We start from the raw sequence: 26,815 nt of genomic DNA on the forward strand, positions 1-26,815 counted from the left end.
AAGAATCCAAGATGTAACCTCAAACAGGAAATGAGCTGAATTTTTGAAGCTCTGTTTTACTATCGTCTCCTTATATGGCTGTGAATGTGCTGTGAACGAGCTTATGCTCTCTGCCGTTCGTCCAAGATGTCTGCAGCATTGTGACGTATTTGTAGGCATATCATTGGAAGATTGGCCATAAGAGACTACATTTGCCAGGGGCCCGTCCGGTTTACTTTGTCTAAGTTGGTGCGTAATTCTCAGTGGCAATCATTTTACCATGCGATACAGACGGAGAAGCACACTTCCAGGAACGACACATCATTGAAGAGATATGTAGAAAAACACCTTGAGGATTGATTCTAAACAACGTTTGCCATGTTTCAGTCGATATTATGGAGTTATTTTGGAAAAAGTTCAGCGTTTTTATAACTGAATTTTCGTTTTTTTTGGTAGCCAAACATGACGCAGAAAACGGACCGATTTCTCCTGCACAAATAATCTTTCAGGAAAACTGAACATTTGCTATCTAACTGAAAGTCTCCTCATTGAAAACATCCGAAGTTCATCAAAGGTAAATGATTTATTGAATGTTTTTGCTGGTTTTTGTGAAAATGTTGCCTGGTGATGCTAACGCTAAATGCTAATTCTAAATGCTAAGATGAGATGACAGTGTTGTTAACAAAAGGCTAAGCATGAGAGCTAGCATATTGATTTAATTTCATTTGCGATTTTCATGAATAGTTAACGTTGCGTTATGGTAATGGGCTTGAGGCTGTAGTCATGATCCCGGATCCGGGTTGGCTCGACGCAAGAAGTTAAGGAAATTAAAAAAGGTATGAATACTACCCAACATATTTCTGATAAGATTTCAGTTCCACTTGAATGTATATTTTATGTGGTTGAAATACTATCAGCTTTAATGATGCTGATAAAAATAGCACCTTTATAGATGGTCTCTAACTGTCAAATTTGTATAGCGCCTCGCAATCATCACATAACACTGTCATCATCCTCTTCACCAAATCTTTCCCGAACATTAGGCTATTGTTCTGGTCCTCCCTTCTATTGATTTTCAGCTCTCCGTTTTGCAGCTTTTGTCTTATAGAATTCAACTCCGACATTGTTCTTTTTGCCTCAGTGGATAGACAATATCCAATTGGAGCATAGTTAGTGTGTAGCCTAAGATTTAGGGCCTAACAGCAGAAAAAAAACAAATGAAATAAATATATAAATGTCCTAAAGCAAAATATACCTCATGTGATGAAATTTCTTTAGAAAGGGGCATAAGACAGGGATGTCCCCCTCCCCCCCTCCTTTTTGCACTGGCAATTGAACTGCTTGCAAAAAGAATTAGACAGGACCCAAACATTACAGGTATCAGTGTTGGTAAACATGAATATACACTAAACTTATTTGCAGCTGATCTCCTGACATACCTGACCGATATTTATTTCAAAATATATTTTCCGAATACTGTAAAATCTCAGGAAATACAATTAACATGGACAAACTAAATAAATGCAATAAACATATATTTTTTTTTAAACTCATGATTTACAGCCATCTTTAAGTGGACCACAAAAAAATATGAAATGCTTAATACGTGACAACAAATAGAAAGATACCGTTATTCCATTACTGAACAGTATGAAAACAGATCTAATTAAATGTAACTATCTTCCCATAAATTACATTACAGATAGAATAAACCTCTATAAAAGCTTTGTATTTATTTTTGGTAACACTAATTCATAGAATATAAAAAAAAGTTTTACATCTTACTATGTCTGAGAGTGGTTTTAACCTTCCAGACTTGGAATGGTATCAAATCGCTGCCAAAGGCTTTTACTTTACGGCATATAGTCAAATTCACTAAAGAGGAACAATAGGTAACTATTGAAGATGCGCAGCTCATCCCCAGAATCTTTTTACGTGTCTATTTTCAAAGGAAAACGGTTATTACGTGAATAACTTAAAAATTAAGAACACTATAACAATATGGAATAAAACTAAACGTATTCTACAAGAACCAATATCACTTCCTAAAAACACAACCTTATGGAACAATCCTTGGATAGCTTTCCAGAATTCACAGATAAATCCACATTGAAAAAAACTAAAAGGCATAGAAACCACAAACCACCTTTAAAAAGCTATTTTGGATTGACCAATGTAGATATTTTAAAATGCATGCAACTCGAAAGTTTATATTACAACATCTTGAAATCATCTTGAAAACATCTTGAAATCTTTTGGATATCAGAGCAATCTTGAGGGAATCCTATTGGTCAGAAAAGGATATTCATATGATAGGTAAACAACACAAAACCTCGCAGAGAGCCTATCCAACTGATAATCTCTTAGAAAAAAATATAAACTATTGGAACCAAGATTTATAAAGAACTGATACAGGCACAAGATGGAGGGAATGTTGGAACATAATTAACAAGACTACAGTTAACACAAATGTACATTTAATTCAGTATAAAATAATGCTTCTTGTATAAAATGTCTGTTGTATAATTCGTTATACAAGAGACAATTCTAGCTCTACAGCACAACGGAAGAGTCATGTCTAAAGTGCAAAACTAATAATGACTCAATAATTCATGCCTTCTGGGAATGTTATAAAGTCCAAAAGTGAGGGCGGAGTTAGACATTTGGCTGTCACAAGTATTACGATGTAAATGTACTTCTAATCCGTCTGTCTGCATATTTCAAGACGTGACATATGAGGGTGCCGTGAGATACCCGATGGGTTGGACAATAAAGTCAATAATCTTTCCCCAAAAAATGTATACTTAAAAAAAAAATGTAAATGAACCAATCCTCCATCATTAACGTAATGGAAAGGTCAAATTATTTTGAATAAAAAAAAAATGTAATGTGTATGGGCTAGGAGAGAAACAAAATGGTGCCGTTTGGGGTCACGTGGCATAAAGTGATGCGGGCGCTAGAGATGGGGGTGTGTGCTAGTGGTTCTGGGCAGGGTTAATGTTGTGGATGTTTGTATGATGTTGTCATTTGTATGTATACTTTTTGTATCGTAACATTTAAAAAAATAACTAATAAAAATCAAATGGAGCCTCAAATGGAGCCTATAGATATGAATTGTACGATGTCAGCTAACCTGTCTGTGTGACGGGCTGCGGGGCAAGGCATTGGCCAAGCCACAGGGAGTGACGAGTACTGTATTGTATATATTTTGTTATGTTACAGCCTTATTCTAAAATGGATGAAACAAAACATTTACCTCATCAATCTACACACAATACCCCAACACATTTGCAAAAATGTCTAAAGCTGTTTTTGCCTTGTCATCATGGGGTTATTGTGTGTAGATTGATGAGGGGGGAAAAAACTATTTAATCAATTTCAGAATAAGGCTACAACAAAATGTGGAAAAAGTCAAGGAGTCTGAATACTTTCCAAATCCACTGTAAACTGTATGTATACTGTACTGTATTATATATACACACTGTACTGTAATATGTGTGATCGCCCCCTGGTGGTAGTACCTGTATGTGACGGCCTGCAGGGCTCGGCAGTAGCAGCTGGCGAGCCACAGGGAGCGGTCAGTTAGCAGGTTGGGACAATGAGACACCTTGAGGATCAACAGGTTCCCTCCTGTAGCCTTCAGCAAGGACTCCAGGCCCTCCTCCAGACAACCACTGGAGAGGAGAAGAGAGACAGAGAGGAGACAGAGACAGAGACAGGTCAGACAGACAGACAGACAGACAGACAGACAGACAGACAGACAGACAGACAGACAGACAAGTTAATAAAGGAACAACCACTGTTGCTGAATAACCAATTACTCAGTGCGGAATGAGTATTGTCCTTGAGTTTAACAAGGCACTGCAGCAATGCATGCCTCTGGATTTGCCTGTCTAAGCAGTAAGAATGTTAATAATGCATGGCATTATGCTGCGCTGAACAAGAGAGTCAAGAAAAATGATGTACTAAAACGTATTAAAATCGGTTTTATGGAAAGCATACTCGCTCGCAGAGAATAAAAGCCATTTTGTATTCACAAGGCTAAGGAGGGATAACGCGAGCAAGCATGCAATTACAGTGTGCGCACACTCATACAAGGAAGTGCATACACACATTCACAAACACTCACAATGTCAGGAATGAGATAGAGCCTGGGGCTTTCTCACACATTCTCAACCTGCTACGGTATATAGACTAGGAAGGAGAGATGATGGGGAGAGGGGAAGGAGAGATGATGGGGAGAGGGGAAGGAGAGATGATGGGGAGAGGGGGAGGAGAGATGATGGGGAGAGGGGAAGGAGAGATGATGGGGAGAGGGGAAGGAGAGATGATGGGGAGAGGGGGAGGAGAGATGATGGGGAGAGGGGAAGGAGAGATGATGGGGAGAGGGGAAGGAGAGAGGATGGGGAGAGGGGAAGGAGAGATGATGGGGAGAGGGGAAGGAGAGATGATGGGGAGAGGGGAAGGAGAGATGATGGGGAGAGGGGAAGGAGAGATGATGGGGAGAGGGGAAGGAGAGGTGATGGGGGAGAGGGGAAGGAGAGATGATGGGGAGAGGGGAAGGAGAGATGATGGGGAGAGGGGGAGGAGAGATGATGGGGAGAGGGGAAGGAGAGATGATGGGGAGAGGGGAAGGAGAGAATGAAAAAATAGAAGGCGGGAGAGTACTGCAGACCCCTGCTGTTCGCTGTACAGAAGGAAATCAGTCCATGACACACACACACACCTCTCCTCTCACCGTGTGCTCTTGAGATACTCCTCCTTGATCTCCTTCTTGCCCCTCTGTCGTGGTTTGAGGTTCTGGAGGATGAGGGAATGGGTCTGGGTGCACCACTGGGACAGTGTACTCAGGAACTGGGACGAAGAAATTACAGTTACATTTTAGTCATTTAGCAGACGCTCGAAGCCCTCACTGTAACACATATCACAATTATTGCAAGTAAACCATTGGCAGAATCGGTGAGTGCAGGTGCATAATGTGCGTGTACCACAGGAGGTTGGTGGCACCTTCATTGGGGAGGACGGGCTCGTGGTAATGACTGGAGGGGCATCAGTGGAATGGTATCAAATACATCAAAGACGTGGTCTCCAGGTGGTTGATGCCATTCCCTTTGCTCCGTTCTCCCCTCAGCCGCCTCCTGTGGTGTGTACGTGTGTTTGGTCTGTCGTTCCGCGTGTGTCGTTCCGCGGGTCCTCTACCTTGGAGGAGATGCGGGCGTTCTCCAGCAGCACCCGGGTCCACACGGCAGGGTGGCGGGCCACAAACCTCCAGTCCCTGCAGACCTCCGCGGCCCTCAACAGGGTCTTGGTGTCCAGGTAGGTGAAGATACAGAACAGAGCCGCCCTCATCTTCAGTATCTCCGGGCTGATCACCTCGCTGTTGGACCGGGATGGGCTCTTGTCGTGGCGACACGGCTTGTTGTGGCGGTAGCCCCCCTCGGAACGGCCTGCAGGGTCGGGAAGAGAGAAAAGGGTAGAGGTTAGGTGAAGAAAGAGAGGTGGAGAGGGGAAAAGAGAGTGGAGGGGGAGGGACCGGGGATATTAAGTCAGGTAGGTAGAGAAAGATGGAGAGGGGGGTTGAAGACAAAAGAGGGGGATGGTGAGAAGGAGGGTCGGTAAAGAAAGAGATGAGTGCAGAAGGCAAGGATAAAAGAGAGGATGAGGAGAGGGGGTTAAGAAAAAAAGACAGAAAGGTGGAGAAGGGGAGGCGAGAGGAAGAGAGGGGGATGAGGAGGCAGGGAGTTTAGTCAGAGAAGGAAAAGGTGGAGGAGAAAGAGACGGAGGTTAGTTAGAAACGCCATCCTGAGTCGCAAAAATATATTAGTGGCATTCTACAAAATATCCACCATGTGGTGCAAGCGATCCACTTGAGACTTCTTGCATTCACCCTCAAAAACACAGACATGAGCATTCAAATATCAGCCATTGATGTACTGTGTTGGCCAATACCATGTGACCAAACCAACTCTAGCACATTTCCATTTCTCCCAGCAGGCATCAATCCATGTGATGAGTCATCGCCCGTGTCATCCCTGTTGGCCTTGGAAAAGAAGAAGCGAAGGAGGCTTTTGAAGCAACAGGCCTCGCGGCAAGAGGCACACCGCCTACGCCAGCTAGCGATCTACCAATGCATGCTAACAGTCGTACCGTGTGATACGTTGATGTGTGCCATTTCAAACTCAACCCTGGCAAACGCTTTGAGAATCTTATATGGAAGACAATGTCAGAGCATAAAATGTCATTTACATGACAAGTAATATTATGTAATGTTGGTGGTGCCAATTTGAATTCTCATACCAGACATTCTGGGCTGTGTCAAACATGACAGCTTTATTGCCTGTTTGGGTTTACAGTAGCTCCTTTGCCAAGTAGCTGTAACCAAAAGGACCCACAGGGAATAGGGTAGATCTTTCTTTTGTCCAAAAATGTGTCCATTTAAAGTAAAATGGGCATGTTTCAATGGCTTCTGTCCTAGTTAAGACCACATCCCAAAAGGCCCACTATTCCCTTTATAGTGCACTACTTTTGACCAGGGCGCATATATGGAATAGGGTGCCATTTGGGAAGCATCCTTACTCTCTCCGATAATGCACCTGGTCTCTCTGACTGTGGCTATTGCCATGTGCAAAAGGTCTGCATCCCAAATGGCACCCTGTTCTCCACTGTGCCTGGTAGAAAAGTAGGGCACCAAATCGGGAATAGGGATGCCACTTGAGACGCAACCAAGGTGTTCCTAATCAAAAATGGAGGTTGCCAGTCAGGAATCATGGGATCTTGGCTGGGGAAGGCAACTAAGGGAGAGAGACGCTTCCTGTGTTTGAACCAGGAGTGGTGAAGGTAAAGAATAGTTTATCCATTGGTTCTCTCATCAACACTGTCAATGTCTGCGGCCCAAATAGCATGCCATTCCCTATGCAGTGCACAACTTTTGAAGAGAGCCCTATGGTCCTATCAATATGAGAAAGTTCAGCCATACTGTCGCATAACAGTATAAAACCCTGGGAATGGTACAGTACAAACACACACACACACACACACACACAAAGGTGTCCACACACACACACACACACACACAGAAAGGCGTCCACACACACACAAAGGCATCCACACACACAGAAAGGCATCCACACACAGAAAGGCACACAAACAAACACACACACAAAGGCATCCACACACACACACACAAAGGCGTCCACACACACAGAAAGGCGTCCACACACACAGAAAGGCGTCCACACACACAGAAAGGCGTCCACACACACAGAAAGGCGTCCACACACACAAAGGCGTCCACACACACACACACACACACACACACACACACACACACACACACACACACACACACACACACACACACACACACACACACACACACACACACACCCTAGAGGTTGTTCATGCGTGATTTATCTGGGTAGTGTGTGTGTGAGAGTAGTGCAGTCTGGTGAAAAGTCATCCCTCTATGACAGGGCGCCCTGGGCTGATTCGGAATCAGTTTGTGGAGCGCTCTGGTCATTAGTCGTCCATCACTGTTCTCTGGACAGCCTTACCCTGGAACACCTGGGACTAGAACTGCCAGTTTCACACCAGCCACCGTCCTTCTGCCCTTCTCTGACAGACCTGACTACTGTTAGCCTGGGCCGCAGGACAGTATATATGTGTGTGTGTGTGTGTGTGTGTGTGTGTGTGTGTGTGTGTGTGTGTGTGTGTGTGTGTGTGTGTGTGTGTGTGTGTGTGTGTGTGTGTGTGTGTGTGAGAGTGAGGGGATACTGTCTGTTTGTGTGTGTGTGTGCTGCAGGTGCCATTGGCAGGATGGCAGGCAGGCTCAGGGTCATACGGTGTGCCAGACATGTGACAGCTGTTCCCTTTAGAAATGACTGATTCTTTCTGTAAATCACCAGTACATTACAAGTATCTGCTGAGTAACAATTGAGCAATCAATCAATGGATAAATCAGGATAAAATAATGGTAAGAGACTTAGCCTCCTACCTGGCTAACTAAAGGCCAGTCAACAAAGATTAGCAACGTAGCCTAGCCTAGCCTCCTACCGCACTGTACCTGTGACGAAGCAAGGTAAAGATTAGCAACGTAGCCTAGCCTTCCCTCATACTAAAGATTAGCGGCTAACTTAGCCTAGCCTCCTATCCATTCCTACCTGTGCCTTGGCGGTACCCAGATTGTCTCGGTGCTCCAGACTGCTGCGTCTCAGCCATGGTGGCCCTCCTCTCCTGCTGCTCCCACATCTCCGCCTCCGACTCGGTAGTCCTGGAGCCCACGTCCGACACGTCGCCCTCCTCCCCCTCCGTGCTGTTCCGGTAGGGTCGCCGCTGCCAGTTCTGGATGGCCTGCTTGCGGAGCCCCCAGCTCCGGGACACCCCGGCCCTCTCGTAGCACTGTCCGCCCCCTTCCCCCAGCCGACACTGGACGTGGTAGTACTGGCCCTCGGGGCACTCTTCCATGGGGTGCATCTCCACGCTGTCGCCGCTGTCGTAGCCCCCGCCCGAGCCCTGGGAGCAGGACTTGACCCGGCCCGACGCTCTGGGTGTGTGGGGGGGAGAACGGAAGAGAGGGGATGAGTTATACTCAGAGGTACCACTTTTTTAAAAACTAACTCAAAGCGACTTTTGTGGACACTTTACACATGGACAACTAACAGACAGAAACCATTGAAATGTATACAGTATTAGATTACTCTACACAGGTTCCATCAGATAGGTCATCTGCGTTACTGTAGCCTGGTCCCAGATCTGTTTTGTCAGGTCAGTGATCGGCTGAGATGAGAACAAGTGGCAGTGGAGTCACCACACTGCCACTTGATACCGCATGATTCTACAGCCCAAAAGTGTGTTGCCATGGTTTCCACAGCTCAGTATAGACCAATACCTTTGTAAGAATAACGACTTCCAAAACGAATATGAAATGTATCTGCAACCTGCACATTGTATTTTTTAAAATATTTTTCAAACCTTGTAACTGCACAGGGTTGGGTGTGACACTTGTCTGGGCGTGTTTTGAAGGTGTCCCCTTAAACTAAGTTTGTGTAGACATACTTGAATAGTGACTAATGTCTTGGCAGTGACTAAGATTCTGGCCATAGTCCCAGCTGGAAACACTGTGCCCCTCAAGGACAGCTCTTTTTTTTTTTACCCAGAATGCATTTCAGGAGCTTACTGCCTTCGGGCAGTGGCTACATGTCCCAAAAATCTGAAGCACAATTAAACATGTCCCTCTCTGTAGCATTGAGAATATAAAAGGTATTTTGACACTTTCTCCATTGACTGACACAAACACGTCTCAACATGTGTTACGCGATGGTCAATCAATGCATCTACAGAGCCTTTTTTGTTTTTTTTATGATATATTTTACCACAGGTAATAAAGTTTAATCGACTACAATATACTGTAGTGCTTAAAGGACGACCTGAAAAACAGAAGGAATCATTCCCTTAATATAAACCAGTAATATAAACCATGAAAAATGTAGGGGGAAAAGAAATGCAGATTTTATGCTAGTGGCCATTTTCCTGGATATTCCTATTTATACCCAGCTCCTGTGCTCTGGATTGTTACTGGGTTAAGTGGAGACCCGGGGCATTTGTACAGCAGAAACTTTCAACTGCATGGAAAATTAGAACTCCAACAAAAAGTGTGTCCACTCAGGACCGAGTTCCAAACAGCCTTCAACAGTTTCAGGCTTCAGTGAAATGGGTTCCCATGGCCGAACAGCCATAGACAAGCCTAAGATCAGCAATGCCAAACGTCAGCTGGAGTGGTGTAAAGCTCGCCGTCATTGGACCCTGGAGCAGTGGAAACGTGTTCTCTGGAGTGATGAATCACTCTTCACCATCTGGCAGTCGGACGGACGAATCGGAGTTTGGCGGATACCAGGAGAACGCTACCTGCCCCAATGCATAGTGCCAACTGTAAAGTTTGGTGGAGGAGGAATAATGGTCTGGGGCTGTTTTTCATGGTTCAAGCCCCTTAGTTCCAGTGAAGGGAAATCTTAACGCCACAGCATACAATGACATTCTAGACGATTTTGTGCTTTCAACTTTGTGGCAACAGTTTGGCGAATACCCTTTCCTGTTTCAGCATGACAATGCTACCGTGCACAAACCAAAGTCCATACAGAAATGGTTTGTCGAAATCGGTGTGGTATAACTTGACTGGCCTGCACAGAGCCCTGACCTCAACCCCGTCGAACACCTTTAGGATGAATTGGAACGCCGACTGAGAGCCAGGCTTAATCGCCCAACATCAGTGCCCGACCTCACTAATGCTTTTGTGGCTGAATAGAATCAAGTCCCCGCAGCAATGTGCCAACATCAAGCGGAAAGCCTTCCCAAGAAGAGTGGAGGCTGTAATAGCAGCAAAGGGGTGGCCCAACTCCATGTTAATGCCCATGATTTTGGAATGAGATGTTCAACCAGCAGGTGTAGACATATTTTGGGTCGTGCAGGATATGTATGGGAAGAGGACTTTTTAATAGGTTGGTATATCATTACATATTCTTTGAGATAGATACTGTAGATATATACTGTAGCTAGATACTGTAGCTATGAGTGTGGTACATTCTCGTCCCTTCGCATTTCAATATAACCAATTGCTTTAATACATGTATGCCTACGTGTAAAGCACTTTTCGATTGGATGAAAATCTGCTCCGCTATATAAAATGTATCATTAACATTATTGTCTACTACTATCCCTTTTTCAGAAATAATTTCTGATGTCGAGATTTTAGTCAACCGAGGGAGGCATTCTGGAGGTCATAAGCCAAGCCGTAAACACATTCCCTCTTCATTATGTATGGACAGAGACTAACTCTTGGCGCTGACAAGACGCGTTAACTGCGCAACAACAACTATTTTAGACTGTATCTCAAAATGTAGGATAACATCAGTGGAGGGTGAAGGATACTGCTTCAGCATAAAAGTGCTTGAAGCTCCGATGAAATATGAAGTCGACCAATTTAGATCATGAGGAGTGAGGGAGGGATTGCTTTGGGGCTAAATTGACTACAGTGACTGCTTCTGGAAACAGCAGTTTTTCTAAGGCAGCCAGCGTACACACACACACACACACACACACACACACACACACACACACACACACACACACACACACACACACACACACACACACACACAGACAGACAGACAGAGAGCCGAGCGAACAGAGATGCTGTTGGACACTGACATGTACACACGCTACATGACTTTGACATCAAACACAACCATCCTGCGGTTTAGCTAGCTAATTAGCGACCGTAGCTAATGCATCCTGAATTCAGAGTGAATGTAAAACAGTCTAGGCGATTATATCAAGCTGCTATACGACTCCTGGAGTGAAATAATTAGATGTTGATATGAAGATAGCGATTTGAGGTGCACCTGGCAAATCCCCACACCAGAACTGGATTCAAATAGTACTGGGCTCGATTGAGCTTGCCTGGCACCATGGAACCATGGAACCAATGGAATACTCCCAAAAGTGCATGTGTTCACCTCACCTCCACTACAGTAGAACATGCATACATAGACCCTAGTGACACCGCTTAAGAAGCAGAGGAGAGGCCACTTGGCATTGTGACTTGGGTTAAATCCCAAATGGCACCCTATTCCCTATACGATACTTTTGACCAGGGCAGATAGGGCTCTAGTCAAAAGTAGCACACCGTATCGGGAATAAGGTGGTACTTGGTACACAACCTATATTGGAGTGGTGGCTTTAGCGATAAAAGCCACAGGTCGGATCAATATTGTGGAATCAAATCAGCAGAGCTGGCTAATTGGGTACAGATCATTATTCAAGTGTATAACAGGGAAGTACAGTTTCCTGACCAGTAAGGCACAGTGGGGCTCAGGATGGGCGACAGAGTAGCCATCTCGGTGCAAAATGTCCATGACTTCAGTGCGAATTATCCAGACCACGTCAATAAAGCATCAAAATAAGATATTTTTCAAACCCAAATATGCAACGGTTCAAATATCTATTTCTCAAACAAGCAGCTAAATAGCATCTTCCGTCACTGCATTTGGAACAAATACATCTCTGGGAGAACGAGGGCATTAATGGGATGTTCTAATCTAGGAAGTGAAATGGTCATTTCGTGACTAACTACCATCATGATTCACTGTACTCGGGAAGGCTTGGGAAGAGTGTGTGTGACTTCACGATTGTCTCGACCCAAAATAAAACGACGGCCGAAGAGGAACGATGTCATCGTCTGAGGTGAGCACACACACACTCACACTCACACACACACACACACACACACACACACACACACACACACACACACACACACACAGAGTTACATAACAATGCAGAAAAGGTCTACATTTAAAAATACACAATGTTCTGTGTGGATATGATACTATGGTGATACGGAGCTTGATCATTAGGGCTCCAGGGCTGAGTACCAAAAGGCACCCTAATTCCATTTGTATTTACAAAATGAGTGCGCTAAATAGGGAATAGGATGCCATTTGGGATGCAGCCCAGCGTGGGTGGGTTTGGATCAGCAGTGAAGGAAAGAGAATGAGATGGGCGTCTCAAGATGCATGAGATGGGGGGGGGGGGGCGAATTTGGACCATTCAGTGAGCCACTCAAATCAAAATACACATGAGGATGCATCATTGCGCGCGCAAAGACGAGGAGATCAGTCGGTGACGATCTGAAAACCATACGGCCTAAATCATATCCTTGGTTAGGATGAAACTTTGACATTTAGAATTGAGAAATGAATAGGGTGAAAACCACCTGCAACTTACTATTTCATCCCAATCTAATGTTCGCTTGTTTACTCACAGCCAACATAATCACATAGTTCACTAATCTGAGTAAGGGGTGAACCAAATATGACAAGTTATCCATGAACACACCGAAACAAAAGTGCACATTAACAGAGAGCTTTTTAAAAAATTAAACAGGTTCTACCTCTCTTTCTGTATCGCTCCCCCTCACTCTCTCTGCCCTGTGCCCACAGAGGCAGCCAGGCCTGAGGAAGCAGGACTGACACTTTAAGTCCTTACTGTCAGTGACCGCCGTCATTTACAAGCATGTGTCAAAGAGAAGTGGCGATGCCCCTCGGCTGTGTGTGTGTGTGTGTGTGTATGTGTGTGTGCCATGTTCGCTTGTGTGCATTTGGTGTGAGTGGGAACGCATAGTGGCGGGAGGCAAGAGCTAGGACAGAACATTCCCCTACTGTTTCTGCGTGGCTGTAACAGATTCGGTCTCACTTCAGCGCCCGGCAGGAAAACAGGATGTTGTGTTTTGTGAGGCTGTCAAAGGGCCAGGGCACAGTACTGGACCAACACAACCTGGCTGGTGCCCTCTGATACCTTCCAACACGGAGGGTGGGAGTCCAGTTCGGTCGGAGTCATTGTTGCCACAGTCAGATGCACACCGGCTCACTTCAGGCCACGGTCTGGTGCTCAGAATCCATCTGCTGGACCACTGGCCCCCAAGCATAGGGCCCCACATCGAGTCACTGTACCTAAGTGCACCGGGGGGGGGTTGCATCTTACCTTTAACAGATGCTCTCATCCAAAGCCACTTACAGTGCAGAGAGTGAAGGGTGAAGATGGGATGTGGAAGTCACAGATCTAGAAATCAGCTCATCTCCCTCTATTCTAACCTCAACCACGGGGAGGGGACACAACTCTGGGCTGTGGAAGGTCTAAGGCATTGCATCTCAGAGCTGGAGGCGTGACCCTGGAGATTCCAGGCTGATCACAACCGTGGTGATTGGTGTCCCAGAGGGCAGTGAAGGCCCAGTGTTAAGATGGGATTGTAAATAAGAGTCTTAACTGACTTACCTAGTTAAATAAAGGTTACATAATTATTTATTTTGTAACTGGCCTTAGATCAGTGTGTACGGGCAAGTTTATGCTACTTTGTTTGTGTGGCGGAGAGCAGTGCATTGTGGGATAGGGTATGGAGGACTGGCTTACCCGGTGCTGGGAGAGGATCGTCGGTCAGAGACCTGGTACATGCCCCTAGACGTCCCAGAGATACTGGAGTTCCTCTGAGAGAAAGAAGGAAGGAAGGAAAGAAGAAAAAAGAAAGAAAGAAAGAAAGAAAGAAAGAAGGAAAGAAGGAAAGAAGGAAAGAAAGAAGGAAAGAAGGAAAGAAGGAAAGAAGGAAAGAAGGAAAGAAGGAAAGAAGGAAAGAAAGAAGGAAGGAAAGAAAGAAAGAAAGAAAGAAAGAAGGAAGGAAAGAAAGAAAGAAGGAAAGAAGGAAAGAAAGAAGGAAAGAAGGAAAGAAAGAAGGAAAGAAAGAAAGAAGGAAAGAAGGAAAGAAAGAAGGAAAGAAAGAAGGAAAGAAGGAAAGAAGGAAAGAAAGAAGGAAAGAAAGAAAGAAGGAAAGAAGGAAAGAAGGAAAGAAAGAAGGAAGGAAAGAAGGAAAGAAGGAAAGAAAGAAGGAAAGAAAGAAGGAAGGAAAGAAGGAAAGAAGGAAAGAAGGAAAGAAGGAAAGAAAGAAGGAAGAAAGAAAGAAAGTTAAAAAAAAGGAAGGAAAGAATTAAAGAAAGAAGGAAAGAAAGGCCTTAAGAAAGAAGGAAAGAAGGAAAGAAAGAAGGAAAGAAAGAAAGCTAAAGAAGGAAAGAAAGAAGGAAAGAAAGAAGAAAGAAGTGAATTGAAGGAAAGAAGGAAAGAAGGAAAGAAAGAGGAAAGAAGGAAAGAAAGAAGTGAAGGAAAGAAGGAAAGAAGGAAAGAAAGAAGGAAAGAAAGAAGGAAAGAAAGAAAGAAGGAAAGAAGGAAAGAAGGAAAGAAAGAAAGAAAGAAAGAAGGAAAGAAGGAAAGAAGGAAAGAAAGAAAGAAGGAAAGAAGGAAAGAAGGAAAGAAGGAAAGAAGGAAAGAAGGAAAGAAGGAAAGAAAGAAGGAAAGAAGGAAAGAAGGAAAGAAAGAAGGAAAGAAAGAAGGAAAGAAAGAAGGAAAGAAAGAAGGAAAGAAAGAAGGAAAGAAAGAAAGAAAGAAAGAAAGAAAGAAAGAAAGGAGAGATGGGGCGGAGAGTGACAGGTGTGTCAATACATTAAACTGTTTCCTTGAGTTCTGATACATCTAAAAAAAAAAGGAAAACAGGACTTTACACATTGTAGTGAAAATACTCCTCTGTTTGTGTTCTATAACTCAAAGTGAATGTTGAATAGATCTAAATATTCTATTGGTGAGCCCTGCAACTATGTACTGCTGTGTTATATTCAGAGGATAGTTTGTTTGTCAAGGGTCAACAACACATCCCACTGTTAGTGTTTCTCTTCAATCTACTCTATGTTTCAAATAAATCACACACACACACACACACACACACACACACACACACACACACACACACACACACACACACACACACACACACACACACACACACACACACACACACACACACACACACACACACACACTAAAAACTGAAGCACATAAATGAGACTTACTTCAAATGCTAGTGTATAGGTGTGATACCTTTTCAAATACGACCCATAACAAGGACAACTACTCTCATCAAAAGCCCAAGAGGTGATTGGTTGAAAGCACTCACTCAATGGAGGTGGTGATTGGCTACAACACTCACATTCCCAAATGTAATAATAACAACATAATGTGTGTAGTTAATCAAAGAACGAGAATCAACTTCGTCAGATATAAATGTTCTCGTCTCTTTCCCTCCATCTAAACTGATTTGAGGTATGTAGGATAGGTCAAAACGTTGTGATGGAGGTGCATCAACGGATTACTTTTCCATCCAGCACAATCTTATCTACAAGTGCCTAGTCAGAAAGTATTCGCACCTTATTATTATTATATTAAGGTCCGTTGGTCGGTGACCGTAATACCGGCCACTCCTCTCATGCACCCTGGGCACGCGTTGGTAGTACTCAGCTCGCTAACGATCATCGGGTCACTAATGGCCTGGTACTCAGGGCTCCATTGTCCTTCTAACCACACGGACATCAACGCAAATGAAGTGGAAAATCACATCAAACACTTATCATCAAAAGAGTAGCGTGCTTTTCAAACTCTCCTCACTGGGACTGATCGGTTTGGAGAAAGAAGCGGAGTGGAAAACAAGGTTGTTGTGGATGTTGTTTCAAAGCATTACAATGAAATGGCCAGCGCTTTCTAAAGGTGATGATTAAACCCATAGGCCTACACTGTATATGAGCCTGAAAAAAAAGACAATTGTGCCGTTAAACCGATTTGAGATGTCTTTGGTACATAACTAGCCTATACTGCAAAATGAAACTAATTATATCTAGTAAATCGCCTTTGAGTGTGGACTGTATTTTTATGGATCCTGGTTACCTTAGGCTCCGCTTTCTATCCATGAGTCTGGGAATGTCAACAGTTGATTTAAATATGTGTTGAGAAAACATGTTACTATCGTTACTCCCGAACGGATTTCACTTGGTTTCCCAAATGAAGCACTGGGTAGCTGAAGGAACAGGGTTGGAGAGCCCATAGCATACAGAGTTTGGGTGGAAAATCACCTGTTCCGCAGCGAGAAGCTGTATGCTCCTCAAACAGTGGTTTATGCATGGAGAGAAATAACCGGAGTAGCCTATTGAAAAACTAACAGACGGAAAAGTGACCTCCATTCGCTATTCGAGTGCATACGGATGACACTTTTCACCCTGCCCATTTGACAATGGGCCATTCTAAATCAAACTAATGGGAGAACAGCGTGCACAGCCTGAAGCAAGGAACAGAGCGCGAGCATTGGTTGTCACACCATGTGATTCTAAGACATTGTAAGGTTTGGATCATTCACAATTAAAGTTGCCAAATAACTCAAAATCTAGCATATAGGACCTGTTTAAAATGATCACATTTAATGCTCAATATAGCCACTTCATTTGCGCACTCGCTATGGAATGGGAAAAATATCCTTTCGATCTTATTCAGCGAAGTTCAATTACATTTATTCTTATTATAAAATCATATAATATAAAATAATGGCACAGGACTGGCACAGCTAAATGAACAAGCCTACAACAGGACACATAGCCAGATAACATACCTTACAGTCATGGCCAAAAGTTGACAATGACACAAATATTAATTTTCACAGTCTGCTGCCTCAGTTTGTATGATGGCAATTTGCATATACTCCAGAATGTTATGAAGAGTGATCAGATGAATAGCAATTAATTGCTCAGGAACGGCAGCAGGCAGGTGTGAGTGCGTCTGCATGCACAGTGAGGCGAAGACTTTTGGAGGATGGCCTGGTGTCAAGAAGGGCAGCAAAGAAGCCACTTCTCTCCAGGAAAAACATCAGGGACAGACTGATATTCTGCAAAAGGTACAGGGATTGGACTGCTGAGGACTGGGGTAAAGTCATTTTCTCTGATGAATCCCCTTTCCGATTGTTTGGGGCATTTGGAAAAAAGCTTGTCCGGAGAAGACAAGGTAAGTGCTGCCATCAGTCCAGGTCATGCCAACAGTAAAGCATCCTGAGACCATTCATGTGTGGGGTTGCTTCTCAGCCAAGGGAGTGGGCTCACTCGCAATTTTGCCTAAGAACACAGCAATGAATAAAGAATGGTACCAACACATCCTCCGAAAGCAACTTCTCCCAGTTTGGTGATGAACAATGCCTTTTCCAGCATGATGTGTTGGTTCCAGCATGATGTGTTGGTTCCAGCATGATGTGTTACCTTGCCATAAGGTAAAAGCGATAACTAAGTGGCTCGGGGAACAAAACATCTATATTTTGGGTCCATGGCCAGGAAACTCCCCTGACCTTAATCCCATTGAGAACTTGTGGTCAATCCTCAAGAGGCAGCTGGACAAACAAAACCCCACAAATTCTGACAAACGCCAAGCATTGATTATGCAAGAATGGGCTGCCATCAGTCAGGATATGGCCCAGAAGTTAACTGACAGCATGCAACACTGCAAGTATTGACTCTTTGCATCAACTTCATGTAATTGTCAATAAAAGCCTTTGACACTTATGAAATGCTTGTCATTATACTTCCGTATTCCATAGTAACACGTGACAGAAATATATGAAGACACTGAATCAGCAAACTTTGTGAAAATTGATATTTGTGTCTTTCTCAAAACCTTTGGCCACGACTGTAGTCGGCAAACCCATGTTCTGTTCTTCTGAAATACATGTTCTTTACATCATAATGTTCCTTTAGACCTGCCTAAAATAAATCATGGATTTATTGTGATGGTGTACAGTTGAAGTCAGCTATAAATATATATATATATATATATATATACACACATATATTTGACATATACATGGTACTTTTATATACCGCAATCACATAAGAATAACACATTACCGAACATAAGCTCTTTAATCTCTTAGCCCAATCACCATAGACCACCCTCGTTTGGTTTCCACCATGATCAAATGTCAACGTCATGTTCCACACGGCAGCAGAATCCCCCCTCGCTCATCATCTCCGTCAACGTTGGGCTGTCCACCATTTTGAAAATGCCACCGTGGATGTCAACTTCACACAACGATACAATACCACAGAGACCAATTAGTTAGCCAAACGAACGACTAAAATGAAGTGGGAGTGGATCAGAGTTGACTTTCAAAAAGGGCTTTGCTCGGTGAAATGTCAAATTCACCATTTCAATAACAACAGGGAAAAACAGTCATTCTGCGATCATGAAAGGTATTGACGAATGAAGAAAAAAAGAGAAAAGGTGGGAGTCCAGTCTATCGCTTCAACACACATACTCACTTCTCACGCGCACACACACACACACCCACACACCCACACACTGGAGGAAACTACAAAGCTCCTGTATGCGAGTGATGTCTGAGGTTCAGGGATAATTAACTGTGATTGGCTGAGGCTCTAAAAACATGGCAGCTAGTTGGCAGACATTAAGGAAGTGTAATCACAGCTGTCTGAAAGAGAGTGAATACGTCCCAAAGGGCACCCTATTCTCTATATATTCCACTACTTTTGACCACCCTGGTCAGACAGAGTGTGGAAAGGGAGGGAGGGTTGGCAATCCCCTTCTTTTACACAAGGAGCCGAAGGTATTCAGAAGGCTTTGGGCGTGTGCCTGCCACATTTCCCTTTATCTTCCTTCCCTCTGTTTTGTTCCATGTCTCTTCCCCTCCCTTCATCTACTGTATAGGAACTCACACCGTCTCCCGTCTCTACTGGACCTCTATCCCGCTCTTCTCCTCTCGCCCCAAATACCTTCATCTACAGTACCACTCCCTTTTTCTCACTACCCTCTGTAGATTCCTTCTCGCCAACTCTCTCGCTCTACTCCTCCCTTCAAGCAAATTCCCTACAGGGGCTTCCCATATATCTCAGATGTACTGAGGTGTGTGTCACGCACGCACGCACGCACGCACGCACGCACGCACACACACACAGAGAGAGAGAGAAAACCCTGGGTCCAGTACCAGTGGAAACAGACAAGGGAGGAAGCAGGCAAACACCCATCCATCTCACTCACTACCCAAACAGAATCAGAGGGAGGGAGGGAGGGAGGGAGGGAGGGAGGGAGGGAGGGAGGGAGGGAGGGAGGGAGGGAGGGAGGGAGGGAGGGAGGGAGGGAGGGAGGGAGGGAGGGAGGAGGGAGCAATGGTAGAGAGAGGGGCATCCGTGGATGGCCAATGTGCCGGTGCGCCAGCATGCAGTATTTTCTGTTGTCCATAGCATGCCAAATGTCCTTAATATAATACTATCCTAGCCAAGGACACAATAACACTGAAAACAACAAATCATAAGCACAAGAAGACAAACAAGATGACTACTGTGGATACAAATCAAGCCTCAAAAGCATCATAACAACACCGCTGCACATCACACTGACTGTCTAACAGCCTCTTAACACAGGTTAAGTGCAAACCCTGTAAAATGTTGACAATTTAGCCACTTAATAGAGCACTAACGGAGACTAGGGAGTGCATCCCAAATGGCGCCCTATTCCCTATATAGAGCACTAGTTTTGACCAGATACATCTGATCTGATCAAAAGTAGTGCGCGACGTAGAGAATAGGGTGCCAGTTGGGACACAAGACTAGCTAGGCTACATTAGGCTGGGTAATGAATGAGCTTGATGGGATGCAGGTTGTGCATGGTCAATGGTGGGGAATCTGGGCGGCGCGGGAAACACACATTCACTTAACTCCGTCAACTGTGGGAGAGGTCAGAGATGGGAGAGATAACAGGGAGGGAGAGTAGAATATGCTGTGTCTAAGATGAATCAGAGACCAACTACTGCATGGTCACCTGACCTGGACGACTAGAACAAGTAGAGCCACTGGTGTCTCCATGGAAACGATGGATGGAAGGAAAATGGATAGAAACTGGCCCCTTCTTTCTTACTAACAAGACTTGGATAAATGACACTTTAGAATTGGAAATGGCAGGGGAGAGCTTAGTATCACAATGTCTACCTTGTTTTGGTCTATAATATGGGAACAGGTTATCATTACCTCTACTGTAAGTTCTGCATGGAATCAAAACCAATACAATATTTTAGGTTTCAGATCATATCTAAATGGCATGAGGAAATTCTGACACGTCCCCACAGAATGTCCTCATGCCTCAAGGGTAAGACACTACTGATTCCTGTAATCAAAATACCTGATCATTTGCTAAAACCTATTTAGCATTTAAATTAAAGCTGAGTGCATCTCTATCCCAAAAAACAGTAATGACTAACACCTTTTAGAGTAATAGTAATGTAGTAATGACTAACACCTATTATAGTAATAGTAATGCAGTAATGACTAACACCTATTATAGTGATAGTAATATAGTAATGACTAACACCTATTCTAGTGATAGGTATGTAGTAATGACCAACATCTATTATAGTAATAGTACTGTAGTAATGACTAACACCTAGTATAGTGATAGTAATGCAGTAATGACTAACACCTAGTATAGTGATAGTAATGTAGTAATGACCAACACCTATTATAGTAATAGTAATGTAGTAATGACTAACACCTAGTATAGTGATAGTAATATAGTAATGACTAACACCTATTATAGTAATAGTAATGTAGTAATGACTAACACCTATTATAGTCATAGTAATGTAGTAATGAATAACACCTAGTATAGTGATTGTAATATAGTAATGACTAACACCTATTATAGTAATAGTAATGTAGTAATGACTAACACCTATTATAGTAATAGTAATGTAGTAATGACCAACACCTATTATAGTAATAGTAATGTAGTAATGACTAACGCCTATTATAGTAATAGTAATGTAGTAATGACTAACACCTATTATAGTAATAGTAATGTAGTAATGACTAATACCTATTATAGTAATAGTCATGTAGTAATGACTAACACCTATTATAGTAATAGTAATGTAGTAATGACTAACACCTATTATAGTAATAGTAATGTAGTAATGACTAACACCTATTAGAGTAATAGTAATGTAGTAATGACTAATACATATTATAGTAATAGTAATGTAGTAATGACTAACACCTATTATAGTAATAGTAATGTAGTAATGACTAATACCTAGACAACCAATTATACCTCTGAGGTAAATGAAGAAATAGAGTGGTGACATGACCAGCGGCCACACACACACACACACACACACACACACACACACACACACACACACACACACACACATTTTCTCCTTCGCTGTCCAATTCCGCTATTCACAGTCCAGCGCTCTGCCCTTCTGTTTAATAAATACTGAACACACTCACTATCGTCCCAGATCAAATTAAAAGCTAAATTGTGGTGAGTCGACACGTATCACAACACGCCCGCCTTGCCTGTTTCTAATAGCCCAAGTGATAAGATGCTGCCCATTCCCAATATAGTGCACTACTTTTGACAAGGACCCATAGAGCTCTGGTCAAAAGTAGTGCACTATGTAGGGTATAAGTTGCCATTTGGGTCTCAGACAGACATCCACATGCTAGGTTAGATGATCAAACTGCCTGTTTTCAGTGTCGCTCCAAAATCATTTATTTATTTTCGTCACGGATCATTTAAAAGATACCAATACCACCCCAAAAAATGACCCCATTTATTTGACCTGGAAGTAACATATGCAGTTGTAGAACCAATTATATATATATACTACTATATATACTATATATACTATATATATACTATATTTAAAGGAATGTACAACTACAACTATTCTATTCAGTAAACACACACACACACGCAGTATATGCTTAAAACCATTAGATTCCCACACACAAATCTGACCTCAGATCAGTATCCAGGGCAACTGGACACAGATCTAGGATCAGCTTACTTTCCCCAACGCTTAACCATTAGGCTGCCCTCACACAAATCTGACTTTTGTTTGTCTACTATACGGTCAACTTCCTCTCTCAACTCCAGATCACTTGGCATTTGTTGCCCTTTTGGAGCCTGGCAGGCTACAGATCTAGAGTCAGCTTCCCTTAACCATTTGTGTTATCAAAAGCAAAACTGGTCTTAGATCAGCTCACCTGGCGTCCATTGTTGGAGCCCTTGTTGGTGCCGGGCAGGCTGCAGCGTCCCATGCTGCCGTTGGGCGTGGTCCCGCAGCTGCTGATGATCTGCAGCTGTTTCTCGGCACGGTCGGCACGGTCCAGGAGCTCCTCGATGAACTGCTGCAGGCGCACCTTGGCGTTGGCCTCCCGCGCCGCCGTCTCCTGGAGGAACTGGTCTATCTGGGTTACCTCCCTGGTGAATCAGGAGGAGAGGAGACAGATGGTTACTGGTGTGCATAAGCACACATAGGTTACATCCCAAAAAGCACCGTATTTCCTATACACACACACACTGAACAAACACAAAGTGTTGGTCGTGTAAAGTTGGCCCCCTGTTTCATGAGCTGAAATAAAAGATCCCAGAAATGTTCCATACGCACAAAAACCTTTTCTCTCACATTTTGTGCACAAATTTGTTCACATCTCACATCCCCGTTATTGCTCCTTTGCCAAGATAATCCATCCACTTGGAAGGTGTGGCATGTCAAGAATTTGTATTTTATTTTACCTTTATTTAACGAGGCAAGTCAGTTAAGAACAAATTCTTAATTTCAATGACGGCCTCGGAACAGTGGGTTAACTGCCTTGTTCAGGGGCAGAATGACAGAAGAAGCTGATTAATTAAACAGCATGCTCATTACACAGGTGCACCTTGTGCTGGGCACAGTAAAAGGCCACTAAAATGGGTGGTTGTGTCACACAACACAATGCCACAAGTTTTGAGGGAGCGTGCAATTGGCATGCGGACGGCAGGAATGTCCACCAGAGCTGTTGCCAGAGAATTTAACGTTCATTTCTCTAGAGAACTTGGCAGTACGTCCAACCGGCCTCACAACTGCAGACCACGTGTAATCACGCCAGCCCAAGACCTCCACATCTGGCTTCTTCAACTGCGGGATCGTCTGAGACCAGCCATCCGGACAGCTGATGAAACTGAGGAGTATTTCGGTCTGTAATAAAGCCCTTTTGTGGGGGAAAAAATAAACTATTCTGATTGGCTGGGCCTGGCTCCCCAGTGGCTGCACCCCTGCCCAGTCATGTGAAATCCATAGATTAGGGCCTAATTTATTTATGTAAATTGACTGATTTCCTTATATGAACTGTAACTAAATCAGTACACTAAATCTGACCAGAGACATATGGGCTCAGCAGTCATGGACTGGTCTATCTGGGTCATCTCCCTGGTAGAGAGAAGCGGGAAGAGACACAGAATGGTTTGGGGAGTGCATACACACACACGCACACACACACAGGGGAGTTGGGCTAAAAGTCATGAAATTTAGATCGATACCTGCACACTGATGACTGGTGCTGCAGTTTATTGGGCAACAATAAGCCATATTAATTGCTATATTTAATATCAATATTAACTGTTGCAGCATTCGTCAGTGTACAGGCATTTAAGTGACAATGCCAGAGAAGCCGGTATTTGGAGGAAATATTGGTATGAAGTCGATGGCCGGCAAACCATGCCAATATATCCTCCAAACACCGGCTTCGAGGGTGTCATCACTTTTATACAACTGGTTACCAACATATTTAAATAACGATTTATATATTTTTAATTCAAAAACATTTTTTATTCATACTATTTCATCCTTCCACGAGATATAGTCCTGACACAAATCTATGGTTGCTACCCAAGCCGGCTGCTCGTTCATTCGATCGGTTAAATTGCCAAAGACGCGACCCAGTCATGAAGTCTTTTATTCTGTATCCAAGTCGTTCGTTCTAATGTTCTGTTGCCATGCTGCCTGGCAACATTCATATCCCTTGGTTGCTCGCTAGCCAACTACGGCTAACAAAGTCATGTCCAAATAGTGCAGACAGAATAACAGCAAAGTAGCTGCATTTGCATTTGTTCAGGCTGTTTTGTAGTGACATTTATTTGTAGTGACATTTACAATGAGCTAATGAGGAGCGATTTCGCTCCGGCATAGAAAATGTGCTCTCTCGTCAGGACAATGTTCAGAGGTGCTAGCTTTATAGAAATGGCTGCCGTTGAAAACCAAATTGTAGTCTAAAAGAAAGCGGACATGATGTCTAGATTATTATTATTTGTTACAGTGGAGATCAAGTTTAAAATTGCATGGTTGGGTTGATGAGAGTATATTGCATCATAGCCTTAGCCGGTGGTTACTTGTGGAATAGACAACGACTGGAATGCGGTGTTAACTAATCAGCAACCAGGATTAGACCCACCTGTTGCACAATTCATTCATTTATTTTAAGCTTCAGGTTAGTGGATGAGAGTACACGACGTTTGAAACTAACTGGGCGACCTAACTCCCTGGGAACATATGGGAAGAATGGGTGGTTTGGGGCATACAAAAAAACACACATACACACCACAAAACACACACCCCTTCTAACGGGAGGACAGAAACCAGATGTTTAGGTGCACGCATATCAGACCTGGGTCAAACACGAAACTGTAAAATACTGCACACGATACGGCACAGAGGAGCTGGACATGAAGATTTGTGCCACCCCCCCCCCGACCAACACTGTAATTTCAACAAGGGTGACCTATTGGTAGAATAATTTACTCCCGCAATAGTGTTATATGGACACTGATGGTTACAAGTATAGGATCATATCAAGTACTGTACCTGAGACCTTCTGGGCACATCTTTGTACTCAACACACACACCTGCTAGGGGGTAATGTTGACCCCCAAAGTACTGTATATAGCAGATGCATATATACAGATGAGTGATATACTGTATCTGCAGGCACAAGGAATCCATCTCTTCAAAACACACACACACATTCCTACACAAACACACAGGAGCAGACTGATTAATGCTATCGCACTCGCTGTCCCAGTTTTATACATACATAACGCTTTATTTCCACACAGATACTGTATCACAGCTGAATCTTTCTCTCTCTCTCTCTCTCTCTCTCTCTCTCTCCAAGACTTCACTGGGGCTGGGAGTGAAACAAGCCATTTTTCCTTCCCTTATCTCTGTGGATCTGAGTGTGCGTGCATATACCAACGTCTCTGTCCTTTTAAACACCACACACACACACACACACACACACACACACACACACACACACACACACACACACAAGGTCCTACGACCGCTGGCTTGTTGTTGTTTTTTTTCCCAGGAGCAAAGTAACTACTGACTGAAGGTTAACGTAGCACGCTCGAGTTAAGGTTGCATCCCAAATGGCACTTTATTCCCGTTATAGAGCACTACTTCTGACCAGGGCCTATAGGGCTGAATAGGTTGCCATGTTCTATGAAAACGGAAGAGGCTAGACTTGAGAGATGTTTGGCATCTGGTGAAACTAAGTGTCTGTCTTGGGGGGCAAAGACATTCCAAAATGAGATTCTTCAGATTGGGATTAGAAGGAGTGTTTGAGCGACATGAATGATGTGGTTATCAAATGGTTGTGTAAATGAATAGACTGAGTCGTGATGACTCCACACACACGCAGTTACACACACACACACACGAGGGGGTTTGCGCAGTAGTTTGAGGTTTGACAATAACATCATAATGATATGGGGTTAGAGCTCATCTCAGGGTAGTCGTATATTTTTAATACACCTCCGACCCTCTTTTGAGACACTATTTCTACTCATCTCATTCATGCTGAGTAGGATAGAAAAGCTAATGAATGAATCTTCAACTAGCCCAGAGAGGATTTCATTTTCCCTGTTGCTAAAATGGCTCCAGTCACATTATCCAGCTTCTCTCTCCCTCTCTCTTCCTCTCTCCATCTCTCTCCCTCTCTCCTTTTCACTCTTCCTCTCTCTCTCTTCATCTCTCTCCCTCTCTCCTTTTCACTCTTCCTCTCTCTCTCTTCATCTCTCCCTCTCTCCTTTTCACTCTCCCTCTCTCTCCCTTTCACTCTTCCTCTCTCTCTCTTCATCTCTCTCCCTCTCTCCTTTTCACTCTTCCTCTCCCTCTGAAATCGACAGGCACGAATACAAATCTCACACCTGCCTATTTGTATACCTATGGTTTGTGTAGGAGTGTGCATTTATGTTGTGTGTTCCGCCAACAGCGTTCTAATGATTCATCTTCACTCCCATCCTCCTTCCAGTGTGTGTTCACACTGTCTGTTTCTGTTTTCAGTGTCACAACTAGAGATCGGGAGTCAGGCATGCCACCACAGTCACCGCCACATTGTCCCTTACCTCCAGGCAGTGGGAGGATTTCAGCAGCCACTGTCACACCCTGACCATAGTTTGCTTTGTATGTTTCTATGTTTTGGTTGGTCAGGGTGTGATCTGAGTGGGCATTCTATGTTGGATGTCTTGTTTGTCTATTTCTATGTCTGGCCTGATATGGTTCTCAATCAGAGGCAGGTGTTAGTCATGGTCTCTG

At 43.6% G+C, this 26,815-nt stretch overlaps 1 protein-coding gene across 2 annotated transcripts in view; it reads right to left on the bottom strand.

Moving 5' to 3' along the window:
- LOC118362922 (F-box only protein 41-like) overlaps positions 1-26,815 on the bottom strand; it is a 97,637-nt gene that overhangs the window by 14,344 nt on the left and 56,478 nt on the right. For both annotated transcript variants that reach the window (XM_052486591.1, XM_052486590.1), the window contains exons 4-9: positions 22,443-22,659; positions 13,942-14,015; positions 8,139-8,521; positions 5,179-5,426; positions 4,718-4,833; positions 3,501-3,653 (exon numbers count right to left, since the gene is read on the bottom strand). In XM_052486591.1, coding sequence (XP_052342551.1) covers positions 3,501-3,653; positions 4,718-4,833; positions 5,179-5,426; positions 8,139-8,521; positions 13,942-14,015; positions 22,443-22,659 — 1,191 coding nt within the window. The remainder of the gene's footprint in view (positions 1-3,500; positions 3,654-4,717; positions 4,834-5,178; positions 5,427-8,138; positions 8,522-13,941; positions 14,016-22,442; positions 22,660-26,815) is intronic.

This window comes from Oncorhynchus keta, chromosome 29, assembly GCF_023373465.1.
Source record: "Oncorhynchus keta strain PuntledgeMale-10-30-2019 chromosome 29, Oket_V2, whole genome shotgun sequence".
Classification (NCBI taxonomy): Eukaryota; Metazoa; Chordata; class Actinopteri; order Salmoniformes; family Salmonidae; genus Oncorhynchus; species Oncorhynchus keta.